This window comes from Hipposideros armiger, unplaced genomic scaffold (genome assembly GCF_001890085.2).
Source record: "Hipposideros armiger isolate ML-2016 unplaced genomic scaffold, ASM189008v1 scaffold_466, whole genome shotgun sequence".
NCBI lineage: Eukaryota > Metazoa > Chordata > Mammalia > Chiroptera > Hipposideridae > Hipposideros > Hipposideros armiger.
Genome location: NW_017731816.1, coordinates 75,573 through 86,709, shown reverse-complemented (window position 1 = coordinate 86,709; position 11,137 = coordinate 75,573). Strand labels below are relative to the sequence as shown.

The 11,137-nt window shown below is 50.3% G+C and overlaps 1 protein-coding gene across 4 annotated transcripts in view; it reads left to right on the top strand.

Annotated features, from left to right (window-relative positions):
* SUPT5H (SPT5 homolog, DSIF elongation factor subunit) overlaps positions 1-11,137 on the top strand; it is a 34,330-nt gene that overhangs the window by 19,253 nt on the left and 3,940 nt on the right. For all 4 annotated transcript variants that reach the window (XM_019666272.1, XM_019666269.1, XM_019666270.1 and 1 more), the window contains 13 exons: positions 161-412; positions 2,021-2,110; positions 2,218-2,288; positions 3,777-3,882; positions 4,117-4,210; positions 4,302-4,438; positions 4,984-5,139; positions 5,243-5,389; positions 6,243-6,389; positions 6,468-6,593; positions 10,401-10,485; positions 10,825-10,938; positions 11,023-11,125. In XM_019666272.1, coding sequence (XP_019521817.1) covers positions 161-412; positions 2,021-2,110; positions 2,218-2,288; positions 3,777-3,882; positions 4,117-4,210; positions 4,302-4,438; positions 4,984-5,139; positions 5,243-5,389; positions 6,243-6,389; positions 6,468-6,593; positions 10,401-10,485; positions 10,825-10,938; positions 11,023-11,125 — 1,628 coding nt within the window. The remainder of the gene's footprint in view (positions 1-160; positions 413-2,020; positions 2,111-2,217; positions 2,289-3,776; positions 3,883-4,116; positions 4,211-4,301; positions 4,439-4,983; positions 5,140-5,242; positions 5,390-6,242; positions 6,390-6,467; positions 6,594-10,400; positions 10,486-10,824; positions 10,939-11,022; positions 11,126-11,137) is intronic.

The following is an 11,137-nucleotide window of genomic DNA, read 5'->3' as shown; positions in this document are numbered from 1 at the left end:
TTTCATAAATAACTCTGCTGTGAACATCCTTGTGTCCATGTCATTGAGCCAACATGTTTCTGTGGGATAAATTCCTGGAAGAGAGACTTCTGAAGTGGCAGTTGTTACTACTATTAGCAGTTGTGTCTCACTGCCACCTTCCACGGGCTCGGCCCTGCAGCCCCTGCAGATTAAGTCGGTGGTGGCGCCAGAGCACGTGAAGGGCTACATCTATGTGGAGGCCTACAAGCAGACCCATGTGAAGCAGGCCATTGAGGGCGTGGGCAACCTGCGGCTTGGCTACTGGAACCAGCAGATGGTGCCCATCAAGGAGATGACAGATGTGCTCAAAGTGGTGAAGGAGGTGGCCAACCTGAAACCAAAATCCTGGGTCCGCCTCAAGCGGGGCATCTATAAGGACGACATCGCACAGGTGCCTGGGGCAGGGTGGCGTGACCAAGGGGGCCAGGACTCAGGTTCACACTTCTGTTCCTCTGTTCCCTTTTCCTCTCCTTGCCTTTTGTCCTTCCCAGCCCCCTTCCTGGTGCAGAGAGCAGCACCCCACTCAGGTTAGGTGAAGCAGAGCCTGGATTTTATTGTGAGCACACAGAAAGTGAATGACCATTTTCTGTGTGTGATCAAAGCATATTGAGTAAAGATCTGAAAAAGGTGAGGGAGTGAGCTACGTGGAGTTATTGGAGAAGCGTGTTGTGACAGAAGGAACAGTACATGAGATAGGACCATCTCCAGATGAAGCAGAGTGAGTGAGGGTAAGAGTGGCAGGAGGTGAGCTCAGGGAGGCCCATCGTTGAGGGCTTTGGCTTTTACTGGAGTAAGATGGAGGGTTCTAAGGGATACAGTGTAACTTTGATTTAACAGGATTACTCTGGTGACTGGTTCTCAAGCAGGGGTGACATTTAGCAATGTATGAATACATTTTTGGTTATTTCAACTGGAGAGAGAGTTTATTCTGACATCTAGTGGATAGAAGCCAGGGATGCTGCTAACATCCTACAATGCATGGGACAGCCCCCACAACAAAGAATTACTGAGAAACCCTTGAACAGACTGGATGGGACCACAGGAGCAGGGAGACCAGTGAGTAGACCAGTGATGCCATAGTCAAGGTGGCCAGTGATGGTGGGACAAGACCAAGGTTGGAGTAGCAGAGGAAAGGAAAGAGGTTGGAGTTTTTGAAGGCAGAGCTGACAAGATTTGCTGGCAGATTGGATATAGATATAATAAAAAGGAGTTAAGAATGATCCTCAGATTGTGTGCCTGAGCAGAGGGGAGAGTGGAATGGGAGAAGACTGGGAGAGGAGCAGGTTTGGGGGAAATCAGGAGGTTGGTTGTGGTTATGCCACATTTGAGAGAACTTTTTTTTTTTTAAGATTTTTATTGGGGAATTGGGGGATGGGAACAGCGCTGGGGAATTGGGGGAAGGAGAACAGAAAAGTTGCTGTCGTTTTATTCTTCAGTCTAGTTGTGGAGGACGTTGCTTCACTGGCCCAAGTTGGCACCATCATTGCGCTCTTCCCGGGTGAGGCACATCAGTCGCCGGCTTCTGGACGGCCGCTCACGCTGGCTGCTGGCCGCTCACGCTGGCTGCTGGCTACACGCGTTAGCCCATGGCAACCCATTGCAGCAGGGGCTGCAGCCTATGTCGCCGCTGGCGACTCACAGCAGCCCAGATCCAGGTTGAGCTGTTGTTCAGCATCTTAGCTGTAGAGGGCAGTGTCACTGGCACTTATACGTGGGATCTGAACCGGGGCCCTCTGGCGTCCCAAGCCAGCTCTTAACCAACGCGCCACTCGGCCGACCCCTTGAGAGACCTTTGAAACATCCAAGTGGAGATGTCAAGCAGACAATGACTAGTCAGAGGAAAGACAGGCTAGAAAGAGAATTGGGGAGTTATCAGCAGTCTGATTTCTTCCCCATCACCTTCTCTGTGCCTTACCCTTCCTGGCATCTCCTTGTCCTTCCTGTGTCTGGGATCTGGGAGGGAGGGCTGGGCCCTTCCTGACCACTCACTTCTTGGCAGGTGGATTATGTGGAGCCCAGCCAAAACACCATTTCCCTGAAGATGATCCCACGCATTGACTACGACCGCATCAAGGCCCGAATGAGCTTGGTACCATGGGGACATGCTGCCCGTGGGGGAAGGTGGAATGCTTGATCCCTGCTGGTGGCCAAGCCCTCCTCCCTCACCCTTCCACCCATGCCCCTTTTCCTCCACAGAAAGACTGGTTTGCCAAGAGGAAGAAGTTTAAGCGGCCTCCACAGAGGCTGTTTGATGCCGAGAAGATCAGGTGAGTGTTTTGGGGTTTGTTTGGGTTGGGTCCCCAGAGCTGTGGTGCAGATTGTGCCTTTGCAGTTTCCCTCACAAGGATGGACCCCTGGCAAGGGGTAGTTTGTGAGTGGTGAGCTGGCAGTATAGCCTCAGCCAAGTTACATAACATTCCTGTGTCTTAGTTTCCTCTGCTTACAAAGATGGATAATAACAATCCCTGCTTCTTAGCATTATAGTTAGAATTGATTTAAATGATATGCATGTGTACCCAGAGTAGCACTTTGCATGTAGTAAGTGTGGTTAATGGGATCACATATTGAAATGGGATTTATCGACACATGAAGCTTTATAAAATCTTTTCCGCTGATCTCCTGATGCCTGGGCAGCCAAGATGGGGGTATAGAGCCCCTTCCTCCAGGATGTCTCCCTCTCCCTCCCCAGCTGGATAGAGCTCAGAGCATCCTGGGGATTCCAGCATTCCAGGCCTAGCAGGGGCTCCAACAGGGAGGGCAGGAGAGGAGGGGATGGGAAAAGAAGAGTTGCTGGTGACACTTGCCCTCTGGTCTTGTTCTGGAACCCATTGAATCAGCCAGACAGTTTTTCGTTGTCTGGATTATAGAATGTGCCTTTTAATCTGGACCCAGAGACCTGGCTAATACTTCCCATGCCTGAATTGAACCCACCTACAGCACTGGTCTCCACCCGACTGGACCACCCCTTGCTGTGTGGCAGAGAGCAAACCAGAGTGATCCTTCATGCCCACCCTGCCATGCCCAGCAGAGCATGCTTGTCCCCCTCCCAAATTGACCATGTGAATGAGAAGACTATTGAGTGAGTGGCAGGAGGGCTCCACCTGCTTCTGTTTGGGGAGTGGGGGACGCTTTCCCTCCCCACTGTGGAAGCATGGGGCAGGAACTAAGTTTCCCCTATCACAGATGCAGGGCCAGTAGAGAATCCTGACTCCGACTCACTGGCTAGGCCATGTGCTGTGCCCTCTCCGAGCCTCATTTCTTCATTTCTCTGGAAACACGGGGCATATTACTGCCGTCACAGGCTTTGGGGAAGAGTCGGTGAGGTGGTGTCTGGCCAGGCACAGGCTGAGTGCTCCGTGAATGTTAACTGTCTGATACTTTGTCCAACCAATACTCAGTGTCTGATGTGCAGGCTCTGTTGCAGGGGAAACAGTGAATAAAAGATGTTAAGTGCCTTACCTCCAGAGCTGCTATTCTAGTTAGGGAGACATGTCCAACAGTAGCTCATCAGTGGGTGACATGTGCTGTGGCGAGAAATAAAGCAGGGAAGGGGCAACAGAGTGCAGGAAGGCGGGGGCCGCGTGCCTCTCCATCGAGCCAGGCCTTTGGGCTTTGTGAGAGGTCCCTCCCGCCAGAGGGCGTGTGTTGGGATGGGTCAGTCATCCTTTGGTCCTCTTTCCCAGTGGAGGAGACAGGTTCAACTGATTGTCTTCTTCAGCTCCCCTTCCAATCTTCTCTCCCTCACAAAATCCCAGGTCCCTGGGGGGCGATGTTGCTTCTGATGGTGACTTCCTCATCTTTGAGGGGAACCGTTACAGCCGGAAGGGCTTTCTGTTCAAGAGCTTCGCCATGTCTGCTGTGGTGAGGGTCCCAGAGCGGGTCGTGCTAATGGCATTGGGGAGCGGGGAGGCCAAGCTTTCTCCCTCCTGCAGCCCAGGCCCCAGAACAGTAGGTTATCTGGTCCTGTCCTGGGTAATCCTCAAGTCAGGCGTGTCCCTGGGGAATAATTCTCACCATCTTTCTAGCCTGCTCAGCTGGGCTGTGACACTGACCTTCGTCCATTTCCTCCTCTTCCCCTTGTCTCTTGGGGCTCAGATCACAGAGGGTGTGAAGCCCACACTCTCCGAGCTGGAGAAGTTTGAGGACCAGCCAGAGGGCATTGACCTGGAGGTGGTGACTGAAAGCACAGGTATTTGGTCCCCATCTGTAACTTAGGCCAAGGAGGAGTGGGTGGCCCATGGCAGGCAGCCCCCAAGTCAGCCCCTTGTCTGCCCTTGCAGGGAAGGAGCGGGAGCACAACTTCCAACCTGGGGACAATGTGGAGGTGTGTGAGGGTGAGCTCATCAACCTGCAGGGAAAGATCCTTAGCGTGGATGGCAACAAGATCACCATCATGCCCAAGCACGAGGACCTCAAGGTGGGCACCCACTGCCTGTACGTAGGTACTGGGTTGAGAGATGTAACCATGAGTAATCTGAGGTGGCTGCTGGGTTACTGTGTCTGTCTGTCTGTCTGTCTCCCACCCCTTACTCCCCCCACCTCTCTTCCTCCCCCCTTCCCTACCTCTCCCTCTCTCCCTCCCCTTCTCCCTCCCCTCCCTCTTCCCCCTCCCTTCCTCTCAGTCCGAGGGCTTATTTAGGCTAACATGGTGTGTCTGGGGTAAGGTTATTTCCAGGCAGGCGCGAGGTGACATCTAGTCTGGTGTCATGTCGGGGGACAGGCTGGCTCTCTGTGGAGTAACGGGCTGTCTAGGCTGATATCCTGTCTGAAGTCAGCTGTCTCCGGAGCAGTCTGAGGGTTATCCCGGTGGCCTAAGGTAGTCTGGTTGGGTGATGTCTGCCTAGAGTGGGTTTTGGCTAGGGTCTTTTCCAAGAACTCAAGTGAATTCTAAAAACAGGTTGGGCAGGTGAATTGTGGTAGCTTCCCCCTCACCTGCTCATTGTCTCCACATCCAATCCACAGGACATGTTGGAGTTCCCGGCCCAGGAACTTCGGAAGTACTTCAAGATGGGGGACCATGTGAAGGTGATTGCTGGCCGATTCGAGGGTGACACAGGCCTTATTGTGCGAGTGGAGGAGAACTTTGTCATCCTCTTCTCCGACCTTACCATGCACGAGGTAGGTTAGGAGGGTGGGTGCAGGGTGGACATGTCCAGAGGAGACCCAGGCAGGTGAGCCACTTGGACCCTGCTTCACTCCTTCCTTCCCCATGTCCTGGCAGCTGAAGGTGCTCCCCCGGGACCTGCAGCTCTGCTCGGAGACGGCGTCAGGTGTGGATGTCGGGGGCCAGCATGAATGGGGGGAGCTGGTGCATCTGGACCCCCAGACCGTGGGCGTCATCGTGCGACTGGAGCGGGAGACATTCCAGGTGTGGGTGCTGCACTCAGTGGCGAGCTTACTTTAGAGGCCTTCCTCTCCCTCGAGCTCCTCGTCCTGGGAGGTGGCAGAGGGCATGGTGCCTAAGAACTCAGACCTCTCTGGGTTGCAGACCTGCCTCACTTACCCACGGCTGGCTATGTGAGATTGGGCAACTGGCAAGTCAGTTACCTCTCTGTGCCTCATTTTCCCACCCTGTAAAATGGAGGTATTAGCAGCATCTACTGAATTAGTTGTGAAAGAACCTCTCATGTCAGGTATGCATCCTGGCACTCAGTGCTTGCTAAAGGACTTTTGCTAAAGGTGCCCCCCTCCCCTTCACCCCTTCACCGAGGATGTGGGAGCCACACAGCATAGTGCTTAGAATTCTGGATTCTAGAGTTACATCTCAGCTCTGTTGCTTTGGTGCTGTGTTACCCTGGGATGCTGACTTGCCCTCTCTGGGCCTGAGACTCCCCCTGTGTAAGTAAGCCAGGAATCATGACAGCATCCATCTCAGAGGGCAGTTTTGAGGCTTCAGTGAAATCTTGTGTGAACAGTTTAGCCTGGGGCCTGGTATAGAGTAACAGGTAAACATCAGCTATTATGTTAATATCTTCCCCTCTGCCCATCTCTTGGGGCCCTGAACTTCAATCAGGAGGTTCAGTGTCTTCCCAGATTATTGGAGACATTTTTGGTTGACCCAGTGTCTAGGGGCTGGCACTCTGGCATTGCCTGCCCCAGAGCCAGGGAGTCTAGACATCCTGCAGTCTCCCACAGGAAGGATCATCCCACTTTAGGGAAGCACTGCTCCATATCACCCTTGCCACTCTTACCCCCTCAGCATGCCCCCACTCCCTCTGTAGGTACTGAACATGTATGGGAAGGTGGTGACTGTCAGGCACCAGGCTGTGACCCGGAAGAAGGACAACCGCTTTGCCGTGGCCTTGGACTCGGAACAGAACAACATCCACGTGAAAGACATCGTCAAGGTCATTGACGGCCCCCATTCAGTGAGTATGAGCTCCTGCTGTGTCTGGAAAAGTAGAGGTAGGGCATGGCCACAAGAGTGACCGTCCTTTCCCCTCCAGGGCCGGGAAGGCGAGATTCGCCATCTCTACCGCAGCTTTGCCTTCCTGCATTGCAAGAAACTGGTGAAGAACGGGGGCATGTTTGTCTGCAAGACCCGCCACCTGGTGTTGGCCGGGGGCTCGAAGGTGAGATGGGCATGGTGGCACCCGTCTGTTGAGTACCTGGCTTGGCTCTCCGGCCTTCTCTGACCCCAGGAGTGACAAGAATTGGCTTGTGGAGGATTAGGAGACAAATGTCAGTGTCAGGTCCTTGGCAAAGTGGGAAAAAACGGTTTATTGGGATTCTGAGCTGTTTACCAAATCATTCGGTTTTATTCAGCACCTGTTAGGTGCCAGACGCTGGAGATACCGCAGTGAGCAAGAGACAAAGCTCTGTTCTCCTGGAGCTTCTGCTCCAGAGATGAACAGATAGATAAACACATACATAGAGTGTGCAGCATGAGGTGATGACAAGCACTGTGAAGAGAAATAAAACAGGAGGAGATAGAGAATGATGGGGACTGCTTTATTTATTCATTTTAAAAATAAATGTGTTATCTTTATCCTTATTTTTTAGAGATGTCCTCGTACCTTACTTTCAGTTCTCCTTAGTAAATGTGATCACTTTTGTGTTTTGCCTGCTGCCTAACAGGGACTGTCTTTGAAGTTTAAGCATTTTATTTATTGCTGTGTTGTAGAGAAGAATTGGTTCAGAAAGGGAAAGAATAGATCTGCTGGTTTATACTTTTCATTAATCTAGTAAATGATACTATTCATTCACCTAATGGAAGGGTCTTAGGATTTGGTTGAATAAAAGGCAAGTGGCTATAATGTGGCAGTGCAAGCATTGTTTCTAAAATACAGTAAGTTGTGAAAAGATCAAACACAGCCATATTCAAATATAAGCATTTAATTTTGTTTCGCAGTCTATATATAGTTGATGTTGGTGATTGTCTTTGACTTATGATGATACAGTACATCTCAATATAACATTCTTTACTCTGAATGTGTGACTGGGGTTACAGCATGGGTTTTGATGGTGCTATTTATAATTCCTGCTTCAGTTCCTCTCACTATATTACTCTAATTTAGGTTTTTTCCTTAAGTAAATTATGTCCTGGATCAATATACAAGGTGTGATAAAAAAATACGATAAATGTTTAAATTAAAAAAAAAATACTACAAGGGCCGGCCGAGTGGCTCAGTTGGTTAAGAGCTTGCTTAAGAGTGTGGGCTCTGAGCAACAGGGTCACCAGTTCGATCTCCACATGGGCCTGAGCTGAGCTACCAACAGGTGGCAGGATGACTCAGCTAAAAAAAGATTTAAAAAATACATATTAAAGTAAAAGACATACTGCCATTAATCTCCCTCAAAATACTCCCCCTTGCATCGAACACACTTATCCCACCCATTGTTCTTGCCACTTTCTGAAGCAGTTTGGAAGTCCTCTTTCGTGTCTTTATTTGTGCTGTCGTGGCTGCCTCGATATCCTGAATCATTTTGACTTTAGGGAAGAGCTAGAAGTCACACGGTGCCAGATCCAGTGAATAAGGTGGATGAGGACACAACGTGATTGTTTTTATTTGACAGAAATTGCTGTATTGGAAGCATGTGTGACACGGAGCGTTATCCTGATAGAGAATGGTTTATGGCACACTTTAAAACACACCTTCTCTAAGCCGTAGTTCATACCTGACTGACTGTACCGAACAAGTAGAAACTAGTCACACACTGCTACTAAGGTTCGACGTGCAACTTCCCTTATTGAAGGTCCCTGCCTTTTTGTTGGATGGCACTCGGCAGCAACATTCACCGTATTTTGTGATAACAACGGAAAGGTTCCGTGTCACACATTGCTCCTGATACGACAATTGCTATCAAATAAAAACATTATGGGGCCGGCCGAGTGGCGTGATGGTTAAGAACTGACCGGATGCCAGAGGGCCCCGGTTTGGATCCCACATATGAGGGCCAGTGATACTGCCCTCTACAGCTAAGATGCTAACAACAGCTCGACCTGGAGCTGGGCTGCTGGGGTCGCCGGCAACGGCATAGGCTGCAGCCCCTGCTGCAGTGGGTTGCCATGGGCTACCATGTGTAGCCAGCAGCCGCAGTGAGCGGCCATCCAGAAGCCGACGACTGATCTGCCTCGCCTGGGAAGAGCACAATGATGGTGCCAACTTGGGCCAGTGAAGCAACATCCTCCACAACTAGACTGAAGAACAAAAGGACAGCAATTTGTCTGTTCCCCTTCCCCCAATTCCCCAATAAAAATCTTTAAAAAAAAAAACATGATGTGTCCTCATCCACCGTGTTCACCGGATCTGGCACCATGTGACTTCTGGCTCTTCCCCAAAGTCAAAATGACCATGAAAGGGAAGCGTTTTGAATCAATTCAGGACATCGAGGCAGCCATGACAGCACAACTAAAGACACGAAAGAGGACTTCCAGAAACTGCTTCAGGAAGTGGCAAGAATGATGGGATAAGTGCGTTCAAAGCGAGGGGAAGTATTTTGAGGGGGATTAATGGCATTGTGTCTTTTATTGTAATAATTTGTTTTTACTTAAACATTCACTGTATTGTTTGATCACACCTCGTACATCTGCATTTAGGAAACTGTTTTGTTTAGAAATGTGGTAAAGCGATCCAAAATAGTTTGGAGGCAACATAATACCTATTTTAAATTTTATAAAACCTGGTTCCCAAAAACAGTTATCTAAAAGTAGTACAACTTTGTTGCTCCTGTCATTGGAGCAAAGTGCCGTTCCTGAGCAGAGAGAGATCCTATGTGCTGTTTAGGTTAAATTGTGTATTTTCTGCTAGAACTGTATATATGCTGCCCTGTGGGAGGCAGTAAGGAAGGGATGGGAGGCTCCAAAGGAGGGAGCTCTCTCTACCGGAGATGTGTTTATTTTAAAACTAACACAGAATTGCATGGATACTTGGAATTTGAAGTTTAAACTTATTCTACTGCTCTAAACCATTAACAGATGAAAACCTGTTCCATCTGTTTAATTTTTATGTTTTATATGGGTGGTATATAAACTTGATAGTAAACTTGTTGCAATTTAAAAAAACCAATATTTTTTTCTTGTTTTATGTAATAAATTAATAAATCTATATATTTTATTGTTGAAAGACCAAATACTATGGTAAAGCAGTTTTAAAAATGATTTAACATGTACATTGATACATTGTTAGTATGACATATTTCACTTTCACCCTATATTATGTTCTTTATGTTTGTGAGATAACCCAAAAGAAACTTGTTGGATTTGAAGAGCAAAATGTCTAATTGGCATTTATAATGAAAGTTTTCCTAGCTTTTCCCTCTAGTTTTTTTTTTTCCTCTTTAAAATACTGTGGTCTATAAAAGGTAAGGCTAAGGAGATAGAGAACGATGGAGGCTGCTGCTTTAGATAGAGGAGGTTAAGGAAAAACCTCTTTGAAGAGGGGACATTTGAGCAGAGACCTGAATGAAGGGACGGAGAGCCATGTGAATATCCCAGGGGAACAACAGCAAGTGCAAAGGCCCTGAGGTGGGACTTGTAGGAAGGTTGTACAGGATCAGCTATCAGAAAGGAACAAGCCTGGGATTTGGGTAACTGGGACCAGGAAGTGGTTTCCCCAGGGTCCTGCAGATGGGATAATGAACTCCATGGCATGCAGTTTTTGTGTCACTAGGGGTTTAAATTCCTAACTACCACATTTCAGACCCATTCCTTGGCCAGGGAAGGCCCAGGTGTCTTGATTGACACGCCCACAATGGCATAGGGATGGTGGCAGTTTCCCCAAAGGGGAGTTGAGGCATTGTCACCAGAAGGAGGGGGGATGGCTGCCAGGAGGATCAAATAGGAACTGTTCCCAAATGCAGGCAGACAGTTTGGCACAGGGGCTGGGAACCTGTCACCCAGGCCCTGCCTGCCATTTCACTTCTTGCCCCTCCTCTAGCCCCGAGATGTGACCAACGTCACTGTGGGTGGTTTTGGCCCTATGAGCCCCCGGATCAGCAGCCCCATGCACCCCAGCGCTGGAGGTAAGGGGGAGTTGGGTCAGGGATGTGTCGGGGGGGTGTGGGAGGGAGGTTGTTCAGCTCACACACTGAGCACCTGCTCTGGGCTGGCTCAGCCATGATGGGGCTCACAGCCCACAGGAGATCTGACCCCTCTCCACAGTGACAGCTCAGGGTGGTCAGGGCTGTGATGGGAAAGCCCAGGGCTCTGGTAGGGGGAGCCTAGAGGAGGCTTCTAACCCAGCAGGGGATGGGGAGAGTCAAGGAGGTGAAGAGGGGGTTTGAGGGTGCCGTGGCTGTGGGCACAGCATGTGAGGGGAGGGCACAGCCCTGGGGACTGATGATATTCTCCTCCCTCCCCAGGTCAGCATGGTGGCTTTGGCAGCCCCGGTGGCGGCGGCATGAGCAGGGGCCGAGGGCGGAGAGACAATGAGCTCATTGGCCAGACTGTGCGCATTTCCCAGGGGCCCTACAAAGGTGACCTGCGAGGCCCTGTGAAGGCCTGGGGAGGGGCGTGGTGAAGGAGAACCCCTCCCGGCCTGACCTCCTGCTCCCCACCAGGCTACATTGGTGTGGTGAAGGATGCCACGGAGTCCACGGCCCGTGTGGAGCTGCACTCCACCTGCCAGACCATCTCTGTGGACCGTCAGCGACTTACTACAGTGTACGGGCCAGG